Source organism: Salvelinus fontinalis, chromosome 2 (genome assembly GCF_029448725.1).
Source record: "Salvelinus fontinalis isolate EN_2023a chromosome 2, ASM2944872v1, whole genome shotgun sequence".
NCBI classification, from domain to species: Eukaryota; Metazoa; Chordata; class Actinopteri; order Salmoniformes; family Salmonidae; genus Salvelinus; species Salvelinus fontinalis.
In genome coordinates, this window is record NC_074666.1 from 34468378 (window position 1) to 34491888 (window position 23511).

Sequence of the window (23511 nt, forward strand, 5' to 3'; positions counted from 1 at the left end):
GAGTTTACTGAGGGCAGATGCAAGGCCAATAAACATGTTGCATAGTGTGGTTGGGCGGGAACACAAGGTTGTGAGTAGATGTGTAACAGCAACGGAGTGGTAAGTGCCGCTCAAAATAGCTGCAACCTCAACGAGAAATATAATTTAACTGCTCTATGACTCTGTTTGTATGACTATTCTGAAATTAATCACGAGGTGTAACTTTGAGAATAAATGAAAGCAGATCTTCTGTTCATTCATACAGCTAAAGTTAGCTAGCAAGTTAGCATGTAAAAAGAAGGCTCAGTCCTCCTTGAGTTTAATGGAATCTGCACTGTCTATTTACAGGAACGGAAAACCCATCAGATAACTGCCTATTGCGTTTAGCTAGGTCAATACATACATGCAGACTATTTTCTAACACATTAAGCTACATTAACTAGCTAGTTAACTTTACCTATTTAACAAAGGCTGGCTGCCAGATTTGTCACTTATGTTGCTATTTCTTGGTCATTTGTACATACAACACGAATGTCTTAATAATTTGGTTGGTCAAGGCAGAGAAAGAACCAATGATGTGTTGGAAAGAACTGTATGAATAACAAGGAATGTTTGCAGTCTAGACGGAGTTGCATCCATTTCCTGGTTTGATTCTTCGCCACATCAAACTAGAAGTGCGCATGTCCTTATCAGGGGCGATTCATTACACCGATTCTGTTGCAAAACGTCTCAAACGGGGAGGAACCTACCTGAATTGTCCAATATAAACGTTAATTTTAGTTGCAATGCTTGGACTAATGCTTACATACCTAGTTGGAACAGACTGAAGCACGTCTTTTAAACCCAGTCAGTGACTTCATCAGGCAAATAATGTTGGTGTAACACAAGTTGTTAATAGATCTCGGTTTTGTGTTTAACATTGCTCAAGTGAGTTTTCCAATAGAATTGGGGTTTAGTTTGTAGACTGACGCTCCATGTTTTTAAACCCTGAATTACTAAATAAATAATTTATGGAATAGATTTGCCTCATGGCCAATCTACTGACCAAGCTAGTAAAAACTGACTGGTTGGGAGTGTACTTTTTGTGTTGCTCTGATTATTGCACAAGCAATGCAAGTGTGGAAGTTTGGAATGGAGCTTGCTGCCTCGCACCTTCACTGCTAATGTAGATTGTCTTTCCAATAGGGATAAGCCAAGTTATCACTCCCCGTGTGAAGATGACGAAGTTAGGCTTCCTGCGGCTGTCCTATGAAAAACAGGACACGTTGCTGAAGCTGCTCATCCTGTCTATGGCTGCAATCCTCTGTAAGAACACATACACTTTACATCCCTTTCTGTTACTCTACACTTATATTCCATACTATTATTAGGGCCATTGTCGCGGACTGATGATGCAACATGTAGAGATGGTTTAGACTTGTTCTTTCTCCCCCTTCTTGTTAGCCTTTTCCACCAGGCTTTTCTCTGTGTTAAGGTTCGAGAGTGTCATCCATGAGTTTGATCCGTAAGTCCACTGCCTTGGTTCCTTAATACTCAGATTCATGGTAGTTTATAAATGTTTTTCTCAATGTTGTTTAAAACCAGAAATGGAGCATGACCTTGAATGCTTTTCTCCTTCATCCTTAGATACTTTAACTACAGAACAACCCGCTTCTTGGTAGAAGAGGGGTTCTACAACTTTCATAACTGGTTTGATGACCGGGCATGGTACCCTCTGGGGAGAATCATCGGTGGCACTATTTACCCAGGTAGGAATGGGATGACCTGTTCAACACAATACTGTACAGTACTTTACATTATAGGGTGATTATCTAGACATTAAAATGTTCAGCTAAAAAAAGTCCCGTTAAGGTGGCTTTGGGTAATAAAGTCCTTCTGTCACCATTTTTTCCCATCTTATATACACTGCTCAAAAAAATAAAGGGAACACTTAAACAACACAATGTAACTCCAAGTCGATCACACTTCTGTGAAATCAAACTGTCCACTTAGGAAGCAACACTGATTGACAATAAATTTCACATGCTGTTGTGCAAATGGAATAGACAACAGGTGGAAATTATAGGCATTTAGCAAGACACCCCCCAAAACAGGAGTGATTCTGCAGGTGGTGACCACAGACCACTTCTCAGTTCCTATGCTTCCTGGCTGATGTTTTGGTCACTTTTGAATGCTGGCGGTGCTCTCACTCTAGTGGTAGCATGAGACGGAGTCTACAACCCACACAAGTGGCTCAGGTAGTGCAGTTCATCCAGGATGGCACATCAATGCGAACTGTGTCAAAAAGGTTTGCTGTGTCTGTCAGCGTAGTGTCAAGAGCATGCAGGCGCTACCAGGAGACAGGCCAGTACATCAGGAGACGTGGAGGAGGCCGTAGGAGGGCAACAACCCAGCAGCGGGACCGGTACCTCCGCCTTAGTGCAAGGAGGTGCACTGCCAGAGCCCTGCAAAATGACCTCCAGCAGGCCACAAATGTGCATGTGTCAGCACATGGTCTCACAAGGGGTCTGAGGATCTCATCTCGGTACCTAATGGCAGTCAGGCTACCTCTGGCGAGCACATGGAGGGCTGTGCGGCCCCACAAAGAAATGCCATCCCACACCATGACTGACCCATCGCCAAACCGGTCATGCTGGAGGATGTTGCAGGCAGCAGAACGTTCTCCACGGCGTCTCCAGACTCTGTCACGTCTGTCACATGTGCTCATGTGCTCAATGTGAACCTGCTTTCATCTGTGAAGAGCACAGGGCGCCAGTGGCGAATTTGCCAATCTTGGTGTTCTCTGGCAAATACCAAACGTCCTGCACGGTGTTGGGCAGTAAGCACAACCCCCACCTGTGGACGTCGGGCCCTCATACCACCCTCATGGAGTCTGTTTCTGACCGTTTGAGCAGACACATGCACATTTGTGGCCTGCTGGAGGTCATTTTGCAGGGCGCTGGCAGTGCACCTCCTTGCACAAAGGCGGAGGTAGCGGTCCTGCTGCTGGGTTGTTGCCTTCCTACGGCCTCCTCCACGTCTCCTGATGTACTGGCCTGTCTCCTGGTAGCGCCTTCATGCTCTGGACACTACGCTGACAGACACAGCAAACCTTTTTGACACAGTTCGCATTGATGTGCCATCGTGGATGAACTGCACTACCTGAGCCACTTTTGTGGGTTGTAGACTCCGTCTCATGCTACCACTAGAGTGAGAGCACCGCCAGCATTCAAAAGTGACCAAAACATCAGCCAGGAAGCATAGGAACTGAGAAGTGGTCTGTGGTCACCACCTGCAGAATCACTCCTGTTTTGGGGGGTGTCTTGCTAAATGCCTATAATTTCCACCTGTTGTCTATTCCATTTGCACAACAGCATGTGAAATTTATTGTCAATCAGTGTTGCTTCCTAAGTGGACAGTTTGATTTCACAGAAGTGTAATTGACTTGGAGTTACATTGTGTTTAAGTGTTCCCTTTATTTTTTTGAGCAGTGTATATCCTTTCTGTGATTTTTGTTTTGGCCTAAACCACACATTTTTTGGCAACAGCAAGCTGACACGGCTAGTAGCTAAAATACTTGCCCTTCGTTAACTCTTTCTGTTCTGCCCTGTTCCCCCAGGCCTGATGATCACCTCTGCTGCTCTGTACCACGTCCTGAACTTCTTCCACATCACCATCGACATCCGTAACGTTTGTGTCTTTCTGGCTCCCCTATTCTCCTCCTTCACTGCAATCGTCACCTACCACTTCACCAAGGAGCTTAAGGTAGGTTGCAGCACACCTGGGTCCTGTTCAGGGGGTAGAAAACATAAAGAAATGGAGGGAAGCGGGGAGGTAGTCTACAACCTGAAAATGCTCAAGAGCTCTGAAATGTACTTGTTTCCATGGCTTTCATATCTACAGTCTATTTCTTGTAGGATGCAGGTGCTGGGCTCTTGGCTGCTGCCATGATAGCAGTGGTACCTGGCTACATTTCCCGTTCTGTCGCAGGCTCCTATGACAATGAAGGTACAGAAATTGCCTCATCCCCATGAACATGCCAGTTTAAAGGACTTGGCCCATGTTGTGGTCTTTAATATAATTTATTGTTTTTCTGTCCAGGTATTGCCATCTTTTGCATGCTGCTGACGTACTACATGTGGATCAAGGCAGTCAATACAGGCTCCATATACTGGTCCGCCATGTGTGCCCTGGCCTACTTCTACATGGTGAGACAAACGCCTCTAAATAAAGAAATGATGAGGAACTTTAACAATCGAGAGAACTTACAAACTGAAAGGTACAGTAACTTAGTCTGTGCTAAAGATTGTGACACTCCTCTCATGGTGCTCATCTGAAAGAGGCTTTCTTTCACTGCGTTCAAGATGAAGAAAAAATATAAAGCGGTGTGCATCGTTATAATAGGATGGCGCCGGAGAAGATAGCAGACGTTTTGCGTGCCCCAAACCGATTGTGGGTTTTTTGTTCGTTTATTTGCGTTGTTTGTAACTTATTTTTTAACTTATTTTGTACATAATGATATACTGCTTTCTCGGGAACAGGCCCAGATCCCCGTGATTTGCATGAAGAGGTGGAGAAAAATGGACCGGAGGTCAGGCTGCCTTCTGAGAATTCGTAGGCGATTGAATTAACCCCCACTTCCTTCCATTCTGCTAGCAAACATGCAATCTTTGGACATTAAAATAGATGACATACGTGGAAGATTAAACTACCAACAGGACATTCAAAACTGTAATATCTAATGCTTCACGGAGTCGTGGCTGAATGTTGACACTTTCAACATACAGCTGGCTGGTTATAAGCTGCACTGGCAGGATAGAACAGCAGCGTCTGTTAAGAAAAGGGGCGGTGGACTATCTATTTTTGTAAATAACAGCTGGTGCACGATATCTAAGGAAGTCTCGAGTTATTGCTCGCCTGAGGTAGAGTATCTCATGATAAACTGTAGACCACACTACCTACCTAGAGAGTTTCTGTATTTTTCGTAGCTGTTTACATACCACCCCAGTCAGAGGCTGGCACTAAGACAGCATTGAATGAACTGTATTCCACCATAAGCAAACAGGAAAACGCTCACTCAGAGGTGGCACTCCTAGTAGCCGCGGACTTTAATGCAGGGAAACTTAAATCTGTTTTACCAAATTTCTATCAGCATGTTAAATGTGTAACCAGAGAGGGGGGGGGAACTCTGGACCACCTTTACTCCACCCACAGAGATGCATACAAAGCTCTCCCTCGCCCTCCATTTGGCAAACCTGGCCATAATTCTATCCTGATTCCTGCTTACAAGCAAAAACTAAAGCAGGAAGCACCAGTGACTAGATAAATAAAAAAAGTGGTCAGATGAAGCAGATGCTAAGCTGCAGGACTGTTTTACTAGCACAGACTGAAATATGTTCCGGGGTTCTTCTGATGGCATTGAGGAGTACACCACATCAGTCATTGGTGTCATCAATAAGTGCATCGATGACGTCGTCCCCACAGTGACTGTACATACATACCAGAAGCCATTGATTACAAGCAACATCCGCACTGAGCTAAAGGCTAGAGCTGCCGCTTTCAAGGAGCGGGACTCTAACCCGGAAGCTTATAAGAAATCCCACTCTTCCCCCCGACAAAGCGTCAATACAGGACTAAGATTGACTCGTACTACACCAGCTCTGACACTCGTCAGATGTGTCAGGGCTTGCAAACCATTAGACTACAAAGGGAAGCACAGCCGAGAGCTGCCCAGTGACACGAGCCTACCAGATGAGCTAAACTACTTCTATGCTCGCTTTGAGGCAAATAACACTGAAACATGCATGAGAGCACCAGCTGTTCTGGAAGACTGTGATCACGCTCTCCGCAGCCAATGTAAGACCTTTTAACCTCTGGGATTTGTGGGACGAGTGCCACCAGATGAAGATCACTATTTCTGACGTTTGTGAGTCCTCTCCTTGGCTGGAAAATGTCTGTATGGTGTTCTGTGGCTAGGCGCTGTCCTAACATAATCGCATGGTGTGCTTTCGCCAACAGCCAACGAAATTGCATGGCGCCAAATTCAAACAGAAATCTCATAATTAAAATTCTTCAAACATACAAGTATTATACACCATTTGAAAGAAACTTCTTGTTAATCCAACCACAGTGTCTGATTTCAAAAAGGCTTTACGGCGAAAGCACACCGTGCGATTATGTTAGGACAGCGCCTAGCCAATGAAAACCATACAGACATTTTCCAGCCAAGGAGAGGACTCACAAATGTCAGAAATAGCGATTAAATGAATCACTAACATTTGATCTTCATCTGGTGGCACTCCCAGGACTCCATGTTACACAATAAATGTTTGTTTTTGTTCAATAAAGTCACTCTTTATGTCCAAATACCTCCGTTTTGTTCATGCGTTTAGTTGAGTAATCCAAAGGCATAAAACGCGCTCCAGACGAAAAGTAAAAAAGTTCCATTAAAGTTTGTGGAAACATGAAACTATGAGACTTAACACCTCCCTCTGCAACTGGATCCTGGACTTCCAGACGCGCCGCCAGGTGGTAAGGGTAGATAACACATCCGCCACGCTGATCCTCAACACAGGGGACCCTCAGGGGTGCGTGCTCAGTCCCCTCCTGTACTCCCTGTTCACTCATGACTGCACGGCCAGGCACGACTCCAACACCATCATTAAGTTTGCCGATGACACAACAGTGGTAGGCCTGATCAATGACAATACAGTCTATAGGGAGGACAGAGACCTGACCGTGTGGCGCGAGGACAACAACCTCTCCTTCAATGTGATCAAGACCAAGGAGATGATTGTGGACTACAGGAAAAGAGGACCGAGCACTCCCCTATTCTCATCGATGGGGCTGCAGTGGAGCAGGTTGAAAGCTTCAAGTTCCTTGGCACCCACATCACCAACAAACTAACATGGTCCAAGCACACCAAGACAGTCGTGAAGAGGGCACGACAAAACCTATTCCCCCTCAGGAGACTCAAAAAATTTGGCATGGGTCCTCAGATCCTACAGCTGCACCATCGAGAGCATCCTGACTGGTTGCATCACTGCCTGGTATGGCAACTGCTCGGCCTCCGACCGCAAGGCACTACAGAGGGTAGTGCGAACGGCCCGGTACATCACTGGGGCCAAGCTTCCTGCCATCCAGGACTTCTATACCAGGCGGTGTCAGCGGAAGGCTGTAAAAATTGTCAGACTCCAGCCACCGTAGTCATAGACTGTTCTTTCTGCTACGGCAAGCGGTACCGAAGCGCCGAGTCTAGGTCCGAGGCTTCTAAACAGCTTCTACCCCCAAGCCATAAGAGTCCTGAACACCTAATCAAATGGCTACCTAGACTATTTGCGTTGCCCCCCCCCCCCCCCCCCTCTTTTACACCGCTGCTACTCTCTGTTGTTATCATCTATGCGTAGTCACTTTATTAATAACTCTACCTACATGTACATATTACCTCAACTAACCGGTGCCCCCACACATTGGCTCTGTACCAGTACCCCCCCGTATTTAGTCTCGCTTCTGTTCCAAGATGGCGTAGCAGTGTAGGCGTGTTTTGTTTGTCCTCTCGTGTACGTTTATATTTTTCGTATTTTTTGTATATATTTTTTTTTAAAAATCTATCTTTTCAATTTTTAATTCGATTATACCTTCCGGTAACCTGCCTCACCCAATGTGATACGGAGTCGCTATTATTTTTAACTTTGGAACACACATTCAAGAACCTCCAGTAGCTAATCAGCTACAAGCTATTTAGTTATTCTTAGCCACTGCTAGCGGCTTTTACCTTCTGCACAGACACCAGCCCTGTTCTTAGCCTGGATATTACTCGCCAATCTACCAGCATCGGACTGTCTCTCCACAACAACGCCGGATTCCTGCCCTAATCCCTGAGCCACTACTTCTGATCCTCACAGCTAGCTTGCAGCTAGCTAGCTTGCAGCTAACTAGCTCACAGCTAGCTTGCACCCTCCGTGGCACCCAGTACCGAAGCTATCCCTGAGGCCCACCCCCGGCCTACTCAGCTGTTTACCCGAACCCCACTCATACACGACTAGAGCCCAATACTCCTTCGGATACTTGCTGTTAACTCTGGACCTTGGCACCGGATCACCACTGCTACCGATTGGCTATAGTGGCTAACGCCACTGCCACGAAGCTAGCACCAGTTAGCAAACAAAATTCTACAATACCTCTTTCGCCATCTGGCTTGGATTCTCTGTCGACACGGCGCCCCGCCGCACCACCACGTCTGGTCTGCCGACGAATACTCCATCCGCTGTGCCCTCAACCGGCCTCCGTCTGAGCAGACCACCCCCGGGCTACTAACTTTAAACGCTGCGTGCTGGCGGCTTCCCTGTTCCATCTACTGCTCCCCCCTGGACACTATGATCACTTGGCTACATAGTTGATGCCTGCTGGACTGTCCATTAATCACGGTACTCCATTCTGTTTATTTGTGTTTATCTGTCGGCCCCAGCCGCGAACTCAGGCTCTGTGTGTAGTTAATCCGACCCTCTCTGCCTAGTCATCGCCATTTTACCTGCTGTTGTGTTAGCTGACTAGCTGCTGTTGTCTCACCTGTTGTTTTAGCTAGCTCTCCCAATCAAGACCTGCGATTACTTTATGCCTTACTATATGTCTCTCTCAAATATCAATATGCCTTGTATACTGTTGTTCGGGTTAGTTATCATTGTTTCAGTTTACAATGGAGCCCGTAGTTCCACTCCTAGTACCTCTGATACCTCCTTTGTCCCACCTCCCACACATGCGGTGACCTCACCCATTATAACCAGCATGTCCAGAGATACAACCTCTCTTATCATCACCCAGTGCCTGGGCTTACCTCCGCTGTACCCGCACCCCACCATACCCCTGTCTGCACATTATGCCCTGAATATATTCTACCACGCCCATAAATCTGCTCCTTTTATTCCTTGTCCCCAACGCTCTAGGCGACCAGTTTTGATAGCCTTTAGCCGCACCCTCATCCTACTACTCCTCTGTTCCTCGGGTGATGTGGAGGTAAACCCAGGCCCTGCATGTCCCCAGGCACCCTCATTTGTTGACTTTTGTGATTGAAAAAGCCTTGGTTTCAAGCATGTCAACATCAGAAGCCTCCTCCCGAAGTTTGTTTTACTCACTGCTTTAGCACACTCTGCCAACCCTGATGTCCTTGCCGTGTCTGAATCCTGGCTTAGGAAGGCCACCAAAAATGCTGAGATTTCCATACCCAACTATAACACTTTCCGTCAAGATAGAACTGCCAAAGGGGGAGGAGTTAGCCTGCAAAGTTCTGTCATACTTTCCAGGTCTATGCCCAAACAGTTCGAACTTCTAATTTTAAAAATTAATCTCTCCAGAAATAAGTCTCTCACTGCTGCCGCCTGTTACCGACCCCCTCAGCTCCCAGCTGTGCCCTGGACACCATCTGTGAATTGATCGCCCCCCATCTAGCTTCAGAGTTTGTTCTGTTAGGTGACCTAAACTGGGATATGCTTAACACCCCGGCAGTCCTACAATCTAAGCTAGATGCCCTCAATCTCACACAAATCATCAAGGAACCCACCAGGTACAACCCTAAATCCGTAAACATAGGCACCCTAATAGACATTATCCTGACCAACTTGCTCTCCAAATACACCTCTGCTGTCTTCAATCAGGATCTCAGCGATCACTGCCTATTGCCTGTATCCGCTACGGGTCCGCGGTCAAACGACCACCCCTCATCACTGTCAAACGCTCCCTAAAACTCTTCTGCGAGCAGGCCTTTCTAATCGACCTGGCCCGGGTATCCTGGAAGGATATTGACCTCATCCCGTCAGTTGAGGATGCCTGGTCATTCTTTAAAAGTAACTTCCTCGCTATCTTAGACAAGCATGCTCCGTTCAAAAAATGCAGAACTAAGAACAGAGATAGCCCTTGGTTCACTCCAGACCTGACTGCCCTCGACCAGCACAAAAACATCCTGTGACGAACTGCAATCGCATCGAATAGTCCCCGCGATATGCAACTGTTCAGGGAAGTCAGGAACCAATACACACAGTCAGTCAGGAAAGCATAGGCCAGCTTTTTCAAGCAGAAATTTGCATCCTGTAGCTCTAACTCCAAAAAGTTCTGGGACACTGTAAAGTCCATGGAGAACAAGAGCACCTCCTCCCAGCTGCCCACTGCACTGAGGCTAGGTAACACGGTCACCACCGATAAATCTGTGATAATCGAAGACTTCAACAAGCATTTCTCAACGGCTGGCCATGCCTTCCTCCTGGCGACTCCAACCTTGGCCAACAGCTCTCCCCCCCCCCCTCGCTGCTACTCGCCCAAGCCTCCCCAGCTTCTCCTTTACCCAAATCCAGATTAGCAGATGTTCTGAAAGAGCTGCAAAACCTGGACCCATACAAATCAGCTCGGCTTGACAATCTGGACCCTCTATTTCTGAAACTGTCCGCCGCCATTGTCGCACCCCCTATTACCAGCCTGTTCAACCTCTCCTTCGTATCATCTGAGATCCCCAAGGATTGGAAAGCTGCCGCGGTCATCCCCCTCTTCAAAGGGGGAGACACCCTGGACCCAAACTGTTACAGACCTATATCTAGCCTGCCCTGCCTATCTAAGGTCTTCGAAAGCCAAGTCAACAAACAGATCACTGACCATCTCGAATCCCACCGTACCTTCTCCGCTGTGCAATCCGGTTTCCGAGCCGGTCACGGGTGTACCTCAGCCACGCTCAAGGTACTAAACGATATCATAACCGCCATCGATAAAAGACAGTACTGTGCAGCCGTCTTCATCGACCTGGCCAAGGCTTTCGACTCTGTCAATCACCATATTCTTATCGGCAGACTCAGTAGCCTCGGTTTTTCTAATGACTGCCTTGCCTGGTTCACCAACTACTTTGCAGACAGAGTTCAGTGTGTCAAATCGGAGGGCATGTTGTCCGGTCCTCTGGCAATCTCTATGGGGGTACCACAGGGTTCAATTCTCGGGCCGACTCTTTTCTCTGTATATATGAATGATGTTGCTCTTGCTGCGGGCGATTCCCTGATCCACCTCTACGCAGACGACACCATTCTGTATACTTCTGGCCCTTCCTTGGACACTGTGCTATCTAACCTCCAAACGAGCTTCAATACCATACAACACTCCTTCCGTGGCCTCCAACTGCTCTTAAACGCTAGTAAAACCAAATGCATGCTTTTCAACCGGTCGCTGCCTGCACCCGCACGCCCGACTAGCATCACCACCCTGGATGGTTCCGACCTAGAATATGTGGACGTCTATAAGTACCTAGGTGTCTGGCTAGACTGCAAACTCTCCTTCCAGACTCATATCAAACATCTCCAATCCAAAATCAAATCTAGAGTCGGCTTTCTATTTCGCAACAAAGCCTCCTTCACTCACGCCGCCAAACTTACCCTAGTAAAACTGACTATCCTACCGATCCTCGACTTCGGCGATGTCATCTACAAAATAGCTTCCAATACTCTACTCAGCAAACTGGATGCAGTTTATCACAGTGCCATCCGTTTTGTTACTAAAGCACCTTATACCACCCACCACTGCGACCTGTATGCTCTAGTCGGCTGGCCCTCGCTACATGTTCGTCGTCAGTCCCACTGGCTCCAGGTCATCTACAAGGCTATGCTAGGTAAAGCGCCGCCTTACCTCAGTTCACTGGTCACGATGGCAACACCCACCAGTAGCACGCGCTCCAGAAGGTGTATCTCACTGATCATCCTTAAAGCCCAAACCTCATTTGGCCGCCTTTCCTTCCAGTTCTCTGCTGCCTGCGACTGGAACGAATTGCAAAAATCTCTGAAGTTGGAGACTTTTATCTCCCTCAACAACTTTAAACATCTGCTATCTGAACAGCTGACCGATCGCTGCAGCTGTACATAGTCCATCGGTATATAGCCCACCCAATTTACCTACCTCATCCCCATACTGTTTTTATTTATTTACTTTTCTGCTCTTTTGCACACCAGTATCTCTACTTGCACATGATCATCTGATGATTTATCACTCCAGTGTTAATCTGCTAAATTGTAATTATTCGCTCCTATGGCCTATTTATTGCCTACCTCCTCATGCCTTTTGCACACATTGTATATAGATTCTCTTCTCTCCCCCCCCCCCCCCCTACTATGTTATTGACTTGTTTATTGTTTACTCCATGTAACTCTGTGTTGTCTGTTCACACTGCAATGCTTTATCTTGGCCAGGTCGCAGTTGCAAATGAGAACTTGTTCTCAACTAGCCTACCTGGTTAAATAAAGATAAAATAAAAATTTGTTATTTTACTGCTGCTCTTGAATTACGGTACTTGTTACTTTTATTTCTTATTCTTAACTGTATGTTTTATTTTAACTGCATTGTTGGTTAGGGCCTCGTAAGTAAGCATTTCATTGTAATACATCACTTGTTGTATTCGGCGCAAGTGACTAATCAAATTTGATTTAATATGAGGAAAAATGTTAAACCAACTGAACACACCCCTTATGTCTTTGTCTCTAGGTGTCCTCCTGGGGTGGCTATGTGTTCCTGATCAACCTCATCCCCCTCCACGTGCTGGTCCTCATGCTCACCGGCCGCTTCTCCCACCGTATCTACGTGGCCTACTGCACCGTCTACTGCCTGGGAACCATCCTCTCCATGCAGATCTCTTTTGTCGGCTTCCAGGTAAAAAAAACAACGTATTGTCTCCCCTCCTTCGCATAGACACAGCAGCTGCCCAGACGTTGCTCCAACTGGAGCAGTCTGTTGTTAGACTGCATGTCCATTGCATGTTATCTTGTGAAGACAACATGGGTCCATGAATATGATGGCCCAATATGATTATTTACAATGATTAAGCCATTATATATTGTATGATCAGTCATTTTTGCTGGTGGAGAGATTTTGGGAAAACACACACACACAGTTCAATCAACTCCTTGTCTCCCTCATCACCAATTGAAGCCAGTGCAGTCGTCTGAGCACATGGCAGCATTCGGGGTGTTTGGCCTATGTCAGATTCATGCCTTTGTGGACTACCTGCGCAGCAAGCTAAACACCCAGCAGTTTGAGGTCCTCTTCAAGAGCGTCATCTCCCTGGTGGGCTTCGTACTGCTCTCTGTGGGCACCGTGCTCATGCTAACCGGTAAGAGGCTCGCCAAGGATCCACTCAGTAAAATACGCTCATTCAAGTCCAGTTAAAATATTTGAATGAAAACCAATACTGCTGTATTTGAATTCAGGTCTGCCACTCAGACAGGCCTGGGCAATGCCTCTACTCTACTCAGTAATGTACCGTAGGCTTCTATTTACAGGCCTGTATGGTCGTTCAAAGCTTGTTTGTTGTTGTTGAACCTGTAATTACATTTCTCTATCAACACAATTCCTCTATAAATGTGAGATTCTCCAGATTTAAAATGCCTTTTTTAGGAACATACTGACATGGTTAAGATTTAAGAAAATGCAAAACAGTATACCCATTAAGTATCAGGACTACAGTAAGTGATTTGGTAGTGCCTTTTTATTTGACTTGACTGTGTTGTGATTGTTGCATTTCTCAGGGAAGATCTCCCCCTGGACGGGTCGTTTCTACTCACTGCTAGACCCATCTTACGCCAAGAACAACATCCCCATCATCGCCTCTGTGTCTGAGCACCAGCCCACCACCTGGTCCTCCTACTACTTTGATCTGCAGCTGCTCGTCTTCATGTTCCCAGGTACATAGATTATTCTCAATCAGTCTCGAATGTCAGAATCTTGCTGGTGAAATTATTTTTAGATGAATGGATCGATCAGAATACCTTTGGGACAAAGGTACAAAAATCACTTGTGAAGAAAAACATTGTGCTGCTTTAATGAACCTGCGTTGCTTCCTCCTGACAGTGGGTCTGTATTACTGCTTCAATAACCTGTCTGATGCAAGGATCTTCATCATCATGTATGGAGTCACCAGCATGTACTTCTCAGCTGTCATGGTAAGTCATCTAGCAGATTAGCTCTAGAATGAGAGGAATATTTGATACCATACATTTAAAATATTCCAATATTTCTGCTGTTGGGAGTAGTACTTGCACATGGTACCTAACTGTCAGAGCTCTAGGGTTGCCATGATACCAGAATTAAATACTGATACCAGGTTTAGTTGCAAAATACTCAACCAAAATTATACTCGATGTCGAAATGATACCACACCAAGAAAAAAAAAGCGTATTGGCTAAAGTCACTGAATAACCGACTGTCCCTTATTTTTTTAAACATTGAACAATATGTTGATAATGGTTAGAACTACTGAAATAACAGATTCTATTTCTTTCAAAAATAAAACCAAATTAAATAACAGAAGAATATCTTATAATGTCCTTATGCAAAACTGCGACTCGGCGCATATAAAATAATTTTACAATGGCCATTAATATTGGATCAAATTACATTAATTTAACCTATGATTCATTACAAATAAATAATTGTATGTATTAATGGAATAGTTTAGTTCCAAAACAACGCACTTTGAAACTCATTTTAAGTTTACACACAATGGATTTTATACAGCATACTACCATTCCGAGTGCATTTCAACTCCCAGGGTGCAATGCTCCGCCCAGGGCTGCTGGCTGGCTAGTGGCTACTGCTAGCAAGCCCAGACAAACAAAGTTGTTTAATTTAAATATATTTCTGTCATAGCCAAATGAGTGCATTTCACATTACTTTTGGGTTGTGAGAATTATAATACGATTACATGAATGTCATGCTGAATATACTGTATGTTTATGTCATTGCCACGCAAAAATAATTCGAATTTAGTTGCTAGTAGAATAACATTACAATGCAAAATGTCATGTTTAGAATCGTTTGTCATTTTGCAACTAAACATCCCTTGTGCTGCTTTATAACACCTTTTGCATAGTGGTTTCTGTGTGCTGGCCCTCATCTGCTCTGTAAGCAAAATATTTTCAGTTCCCCACGATTACATCAGGGAAGGGACTGTGGATCGATCTCAGTCCTTTCGTTAGGCACACGCGATATCTCAGACAGCACTGGCCTGATTTTGATGAAACTTGGGTGAATGAATTGTCTTGCCATAGAGATCCGGATTTACAAAATTACACCGATTGGCCCAAGGCGGGAGCTATAGTTATTAACTGAAATTTGTGTCACACCAGAGGAAGAGGTGACGCTAGAGTGGGAACTGGGCCCAAAATCTGTCTTCTCCAGCAGGTGGTGATTTCTTTGGCACATCACATGGAGTACAGGGAGTGGATTAGGTTAAAAAAAGACTGGTACCCAGTGGTGTAAAAATACTTAAGTCCGTTTTTTATTTGTACTTTACTAATTATATTTGACTACTTTTACTTCACTACATACCTAAAGAAAATAATGTAATTTTTATTCCATACATTTTCCTTGACATGAAAAAGTTATATTTACAATGCTTAGCAGGACAGGAAAATTGTCCAATTCACGCACTTCTCAAGAGAACATCCCTGGTCATACTGCCTCTGATCTGAAGGACTTACAGATCACAAATGCTTACACCGTACCCAAACCGGCCGCAAATTGATTTTGTCTCCCCACACCAAACGCGATCACGACATGCAGGTTGAAATATCAAAACAAACTCTGAACCAATTATATTCATTTGGGGACAGGTCGAAAAGTATTAAACATTTATGGCAATTTAGCTAGCTAGCTTGCAGTTGCTAGCTAATTTGTCCTGGGATATAAATGTTGAATTGTCATTTTAACTGAAATGCTTAAGGTTCTCTACTCTGACAAGTAATTCACACAAAACGGTCAACCGAATCGTTTCTAGTCATCTCTCCTCCTCCCAGGCTTTTTCTTCTTTGGACTTTATATGGATATTGGCATCTAACTTTCATAGTTACCACGACGACCGACCGAACTCAGTTCATCTTTCAATCACCCATGTGGGTATAACCAATGAGGGGATGGCATGTGGTTATCTGCTTCTATAAACCAATGAGGAGATGGGAGAGGCAGGACTTGCACCACATTCAGCGTCACAAATAGAACTGACTTCTATTTTAGTGAAGCATTCTTTTTTAAACAATTTTTGCCGGATTTAAAATTTCCAACATTTTGGTTTGGCTATTTGCTAGTCAGCTTGTCTATAATTAGATACATGCAGCTTCTCTTCTGTCATGATATGTTGGCCGAGAAGACTGAATAAACCCTTGCTCACCAGAATGTCATAAATCAGTAGAATGAATGCCTCCATCTAGTTGACATGGGTAAAGTTCTCTTTCAGCTCTGCTTCTTTCACGAAGCAAAGCCATTTAGGGGCTTAGTATAAAATGCAATAACAAAAAAAATATGAAAATATTTTTGGTGAAAAGTTTCCAAATGACATCAGTTTGACCGGTTGTAAGGAAATAGAAAGCTGTGAGAATTACCTAACATGTTTTTGATAAGATTTTAATTTCAGCTTGGATATATATTTTGTGCTTTTGTGATACTAATAAAGATGGATACCATCTGTAGTGGTGCTAACTGTGCTTTTGAATTATCTCAAGATGCTGAACTAAATCCTCTTTCCCAACTCCTGTTCCAGGGTCAAAATTTTGCCTACATTTGGTGTATCATTTTACTGTAAGAAATGCTTACTTCTGCAGGAGTTATATTAAGGCTATGTGAGAGGTTATAGACCTATAGTCAGTGTCCAGATATCAGTTTCCAATTAACCCATCTGAACAATAGGCTACAGTTCCCTTGATGTGCCATAGGCCTATTTGAAGTCCCCGTCTTGTGACTCTCAAATTTGTATAGCGCCTCACAATCACACACAACATGCTATCATCCTATTTTACCACTTCAACAAATATTTTCCCAAACATTACTTTTCTGGCCCTCCCTTTATTTTCAACTCTCAAAAAACCTCAATGTAGCCTATAGCTATCAATTGCAATGTGAGATTAGGCTTCCCCTATTGCCTGTTGTGCAAGCAGATGAGCTCCCAGAAAGAGACTACGGAGCAGGTGTGTTTAACTGATCCAGCTGCTTCTCTCCTCAGGTGCGTCTGATGCTGGTCCTGGCCCCAGTCATGTGCATCCTGTCAGGCATTGGTGTGTCCCAGGTCCTCACAACTTACATAAAGAACCTGGATATCAGCCGGCCAGACAAGAAGAGCAAGAAGCAGCAGGACGCCACCTACCCCTTGAAGAACGAGGTAAGAGAGGAAGGATACTTCAAATTGTATTTGTCACATGCGCCGAATATAACAACCATGCTATCTACAAGGGTTACCGGTACCAAGTCAATGTGCAGGGGTATGGGGTAGCTGAGGTAATATGTACATGTAGGTAGGGGTAAAGGTACTATGCATTGATAATAAACAGAGTAGCAGCAGTGTGTGTGTGAATGTTTGTTTATATTACTGAAATGCAGTGCTGAGAATGTATCCATTGCCAGTGGATGACATTCCAACTTTTGATAAGGGCTGATAAGGGATCTCTAGGCCCAGTCCAGTAACAACCGTTAAACCCTAGACACTTGTATAGATCTGAAAGTCTTTCTAGTATTTGTTCCACTGATATCCTGTACCATTTTGTCCTCCAGGTGGCCAGTGGGATGATTCTGGTCATGACCTTCTTCCTCATCACCTACACTTTTCACTCCACCTGGGTGACCAGCGAGGCCTACTCCTCCCCCTCTATTGTCCTGTCAGCCCGCGGTGGAGACGGCAGCCGCATCATCTTTGACGACTTCAGAGAGGCCTACTACTGGCTCCGCCACAACACCCCAGTAGATGCTAAAGTGATGTCATGGTGGGATTACGGCTATCAGATAACGGCTATGGCCAATCGAACAATTCTAGTGGACAACAACACATGGAACAACACACACATCTCCAGAGTGGGCCAGGTGAAGTGTTTTTTGTATTGATGATTAACATGGGACTGATAAGTGGGGAAATCCTATCATCTGTTAATGGCTGCTTGGTACCTGTGACTGCTGAACTTCAATTAAACTGTTTCTGTTGACCGGTAGGCCATGGCGTCCACTGAGGAGAAGGCCTATGAGATCATGCGGGAGCTGGATGTCAGCTACGTCCTGGTGATCTTTGGTGGACTAACGGGGTACTCCTCAGACGGTATGTTTACAAAGCCAGTGGAAACTATCAATGCCCATCACCCTATGGATAATCACTTTGTTGAATTATTACAGCATTTTAACATATTTCAGATTACATTATTTAACTCATGATCATTAGTTGTCAATGCCTAATACATACATTAGATGGAGCACTTTTTGCATGTCCATAAATAAACTTGAATGTCACTCATGCTTTAGGTCTGCTAACACTTCCTCTGTCCTCTGTGCAGACATTAACAAGTTCCTGTGGATGGTGCGTATAGGTGGTAGCACAGACACAGGGAAGCACATCAAGGAGCACGACTACTACACCCCCACTGGAGAGTTCCGTGTGGACCGCGAGGGCTCCCCCGTCCTGCTCAACTGCCTCATGTACAAGATGTGCTACTACCGCTTCGGGCAGGTCTACACAGAGGCCAGTGAGTAACCCTGCATGATTATAATCCATATGGCAGGTCTGCTCTGAAAGCTAGTATCAGGTATGCCTGTCTGACATCATCCTCTATCCCTTCAAACTAATATCCTGTTTCTCCTGATTTTTCAATGATTTCCTGAAGTATCAGAGTGGTATTATACCTCATAACATGTCTCCACAGAGGACTGTGTGTGAAAATATTATATTCCTCTTCATCTTGGCCCTAGTCCTGATTTTCTAACCCTTGTTCCAGAGCGCCCCCCTGGCTATGACCGAGTACGAAACGCTGAGATCGGCAACAAGGACTTTGAGCTGGATGTGCTGGAGGAGGCCTACACTACAGAGCACTGGCTGGTCAGGATATACAAGGTAAACTTTCTTTCTGTGACTACTGTCTTACTCTCCTCTATATTTATTCAGTCCCGTCCATAGAGTATCAGGCCATTTCAGGGGGTTATTTATATGAAATGTCTTTAGTCGAATGTGTTTTCACCTTATCGGCTCAGGTATTCGAGCCAACGACGTTTCTGTTACTGGCCCAACACTCTAACTACTAGGCTACCTGCCATTACATGTAAACCCCTCAAACTCCACTCTGGACCTCGAAGCCAGTCACACTGCATTTTTTTAATTGTTCCTCCCCTAATCAGGGACTGATTTAGACCTGGAACACCAGGTGGGTGTAATTAATTATGAGATAGAACAGAAAACCAGCAGGCTACGGACCTCTTAGGGTAAGAGTTGAATACCCCCTGATGTAGACACTTATTTTAAACAACACATTATTAACACTGTCCTGTGTTTACCCCCTTGAGGTGAAAGATCTGGATAACCGAGGGCTCTCGCGGACGTAAAGCCCTCCAACCCGTCATCGTTCATGCACCTCTTTTAGCACACAGCACTGAAAAGCCTTCCCCTGTGGTCTAACTTTTTCATTTTGTTTGTAGATTTTTTATTTTTTTTGTACTTACCAATGTGGGGTCTCTCGTCTGGGAATAGGAGGTGGTGTTTCATAATGTCCAATCAAATATCAAGGAGTGATTTCTGCAATCAGTGGCCAAAAGAACGAGCTTTGAATTTTTACAATTTGCTCAATTAAAGAGGCATAAATGTGACACAATGTTATGTTGTCTGTCATTTTTTTTTTTTTGCTTTGCACAGTACAATGCAATCTTTGGCAGATTCGTTTTTCCCAAGAGCTTTATAGGAGTCAAGATTTGGCAACCTTTTCAACACGTAGTTTTAATGATTTTGCTTACTGAATACCAAGACGACGGTATGATTTGAACTGTGGGGGAAAAGTACTATATATGCAGTGGTCACATTTCACAGGAAAGGAACACAAAGGTTTTTCTAAATGGGTCACCTACACTGTATATAGCTGCAGTTACTCAAGGTTCAAAAGCCTTGTTCACATTGACAGTTTAAGTGACACTTTTTAAAGAAATGCATATCCAATTCTAATCTGTTCTTTTTCCTGTAGTCTGATCAGCCAAAATAGCACATGACATCTGATATTTCAAGCCACAGATGGTTAATTAGTATAGACTGTTATTTGGCACATCTTGTTGCTTGCTCGCTACTCTGAAAGTTTGACAAGGACATGTGGTAGCTAACTAGCTTGTTAAGTGTTTACAAACAAATTAGTAAATGTGTTAAAGCTTAACAGATAGCCACAGCAGTCAACTAGCTAGCTATCCAAAAAATGACTATTTTTGAAAGTTGGTTAATCTTATCTTTTTATGCTTTAAATGTTCTTACACTATGATTTTAACATTCAAAGCAACTGGGAAATGTCCATGGCAGGCATTGTCTCCTTAGCTTGCTACATAACTTCTGAGTGATGGTAAGCACGAAGCACTACAACCAATCAACATACTGTATGCCATTGCACACACATACGTCGTTCCTTGGACAACTAGCGTAGCCAAGTCAGCAAATGACTGCTGTCTGAACACACAAAGACATCTGATTTGGTCACTTGTAACTCTGTTTGGACAGTCAGTATTCCAAAACGGATTTGAGCAATAAGGCCTGCATTGTGAAAAACGCTTCAACTAGAACTGACTGCATTGTAGCAACATGAACTCTTATTAAAATCTTTTCATATGTACCCCTGACAAGTGAGCACTTAGATATGGTCGTTTAAATAAATCCATAGAATATTGGAATTGCGTATAGTAAGACATGTCGAAATTCTATAGCAATATAGTGGGAAAGCGGCCATGCGTTTGGACAATTAATAGAAACTGCAGTAAATAAAACCTAATAAACATCTGTCTTGTCCGAAATTGGAGTCTATGCAGACCGGTGCGCCAATCAGAACCACAGTAAGCATATATGCAAATAAGCCATTTACCAAACTGGTCTGCCATCATTCATTTTGAACTAGACTCCTTGTTATCAGGCAGTAGCATCATTAGAACACGTTCGCCAAAAAACACAAAATACACCTGAATGGATTTCTGTAAATTCCACAGGAGTCCTCTTACATTTGGGAACTTCACAGCCTACCTTTTCATGGCTGTTTAATCAATAGAACTATCGCTCCCTCAGTTGCTGAATCACGTCAACAACAAGATCAACTAATGCTAGCCAGAGCCAGATGAGCTAAAATGTAATGAGGGAACATTAGATAAACTTTTAATCTAGTTGGCTGTCAAAAATTGCACTGATTAACAATGGGAAATGGTAGCCTGCTTGTCCTTCTGCAGTTTGCTTCCCAATGCATGCTTGTTTCAACCCATGTTTTGACAACTGAATGGAAACTTGCTTACACGTCCGATGCCAAATACAGTTGATTGACAACTAAGAGATATGCTAACTATGGATAACAGTCATTCAAGTTCAGCATAGCTAGAAAAGCAATTCACATTTCTTGCTAGCTAACAAAATGACACCTGGATCTCTAGCTGTAGCCACCGAAAAACGATATGAGGGGGAAAAGTTGGTCACTCCAATGACATGACATCCTTCTAGCAGCTTGCTAATTGTGAGCGTTGCGTTATTCGAATCCGGTATCAGGATAAATAAAAAGCAAGGTCTGCTAACGTTCTTTAATTATGTTTAATTACCGCAAGCAATGAATGGCAAATGCAATTTCCGTATATACGGGTTCGCTGTATCACCACGCAGGGTTGAACAGAGAACTGTGGAATGTACTCAAATAGCAGTTCTTATACTATGACAGCTTTAGTTCCAACTCGTCCGTTGGCATATCATAGTAGAGGCTGAGTGCGGTTTAAACTTTGCTCTGCCTTTGCTGGCACTTGGACTTGTCCAAGTGCCTGATTCTACACTCAAACAGTCCCTTATTTGGTATTGATCAGTGCTCTAGCCTCCCTGGTTGGCCTAGAGATATGCACCCCTCCCCTCTCCAGATTGACCACAGCCTGTATAGCCTGTCACTCTATGTTGGTCAGTCTTTACACACCTACACACACATCTGTATTGTTTGTGTGTGTGTAACAAAACGATATTCATCTTCATACAATATGGTAGCAGGCTATAGTGCATAAACATAAACCCTAACATAATGTTAGGCTACTTATTTTTAGCTGGCTAAATACATAACTAGCTACATAAATAGATAAGCTAGCCTAGGGGTGTCAAACTCAATCAGTGCACGGACCATATAAAAAAAACACAAGGAATTATAGGGCCAGACATAGCATATTTGCTTTCCCCCCAAAAATGGGCATTGATTTAATTAGAAAAAGATGTCCCTTTTATAATGTCCACTTATGTGCGTAGGATGCTCTATATAGCATTTTAACATATTAAAACAAAATAAGAGATTTTTTTTTGTCCAGCCTTTGCTGTTATGCTTTCAGACCCTAATCAAAAAGTATTTAACAACTCTAAATAACATGTTTTTTTTGTTATGTACACTGCATGAATCACCGGTGCGGTTGAATGCAGCATTGCTGTATGGTGCACTCAAAATGTATTGTATTTGAGTAGCCAGCTTAGGCTACTGCTCAAATGTTGCTGTAATATGCCTACATGTTTCTCCTTTGCATGGTGTTTTGGTGCAGGTTTAGTTTTTTGGTTATTCATTGTCAAATTTGAAAAACCGAAGCCAACCTGCAACATTTTAGTAGCCTAGCCATACTGTGGCATGTCTGTAAACGGGACACACGAAAGCAGTGCAATTGAAGTTTAATTCACCGACTCATTTATACTCGCTTGTTTGCCCTATTCAGCCCGCGGACCTTGTTTGACGCATGTGCGCTAGCCTGTTCTAGGGTGACCAGGCGTCCCCGTTTTTAGTGGCCTGTCCCTGGAAATGTCCCCGTTTTTAACTGTGCGTTAAAAACAGACTGCAAAGTGAAATTATATTTTACGTGGCAAGAAAGCCCGGGCAGCAGAGTCTACCGGTTGACGTCTCAATCGCGTTGTGCTTGTTTTGTCCAGCAGAGGGGGCTGCTAGCTATATCAGCTTAATTCCCTCTTCTTCTACTTGCTCGCGCTAGTTTTAGAGAAAACTGCTGTGGAAAACTGGGCCAGAAGCTAGCAAGTGTCAAGTGAATCCATAACATCACCACAAACGTCTTTTCAAGCCAGGTAAGTTACACTCGTTTGAGATACTGGCTAATGATGTTATGTCACAACTTATTATATAGATAGATGCTCTGCTTTATGAGGTTTTAAATAGGTTATGCTAGCTAACATTAGCTTAGTCGACTAAGTTATCTAGCTAGGTTAGCCAGCTACTGTCATGGTAACTAGGTTAAAAAAACGTTCACATGTAAACATGCAGTGGACAGGCTATTTTGAAAATATGATTATATTAAATTAATGCACAATTATGAGAATATTTATTTGTAAATTACAATGTTAATGGTTTGGCATTATAAATAGTGTGAAAATATATTTTGAAATTTTCATGGATAACATTAGCATAATGTTTTCTGTTAGAGTGGAGAGGAGGAAGACTGGATAGTAAGAAGAGTGAAAGAGATAGGAGGAAAGGTGATGATTGATTGATTGATTACAGAGCCTGCCAATTTATTATTCCAAACAATGTTTTTGAGATAAAATACAAA

The 23511-nt window shown here is 43.9% G+C and overlaps 1 protein-coding gene across 2 annotated transcripts; it reads left to right on the forward strand.

Annotated features, from left to right (window-relative positions):
• On the forward strand, window positions 1-19583 carry LOC129817569 (dolichyl-diphosphooligosaccharide--protein glycosyltransferase subunit STT3A-like). 2 transcript variants are annotated; one of them, XM_055872967.1, is made up of 17 exons: window positions 1-99; window positions 1165-1284; window positions 1423-1483; window positions 1606-1727; window positions 3578-3723; window positions 3876-3966; window positions 4060-4166; window positions 12460-12624; window positions 12904-13084; window positions 13500-13655; window positions 13822-13913; window positions 16967-17122; window positions 17512-17817; window positions 17944-18046; window positions 18279-18467; window positions 18717-18832; window positions 19279-19583. In XM_055872967.1, exons 2-17 carry the CDS (start codon window positions 1197-1199, stop codon window positions 19315-19317), a joined length of 2118 nt encoding a protein of 705 aa, XP_055728942.1. In that variant the 5' UTR covers window positions 1-99; window positions 1165-1196; the 3' UTR covers window positions 19318-19583. The 2 variants fall into 2 exon arrangements, with proteins under 2 accessions (XP_055728942.1, XP_055728933.1); XM_055872958.1 differs by lacking the exon at window positions 19279-19583 and having other exon boundaries at window positions 18717-19272.
• Window positions 19584-23511: the final 3928 nt, after the last annotated feature.

Coding starts and splice junctions, on each gene's coding strand:
- LOC129817569 (XM_055872958.1), top strand. CDS start 1,197: ATGACGAAGTTAGGCTTCCTGCGGCTGTCCTATGAAAAACAGGACACG. Junction 1,728..3,577: donor CGGTGGCACTATTTACCCAG/GTAGGAATGGGA, acceptor CTGTTCCCCCAG/GCCTGATGATCACCTCTGCT. Junction 3,724..3,875: donor ACTTCACCAAGGAGCTTAAG/GTAGGTTGCAGC, acceptor TATTTCTTGTAG/GATGCAGGTGCTGGGCTCTT.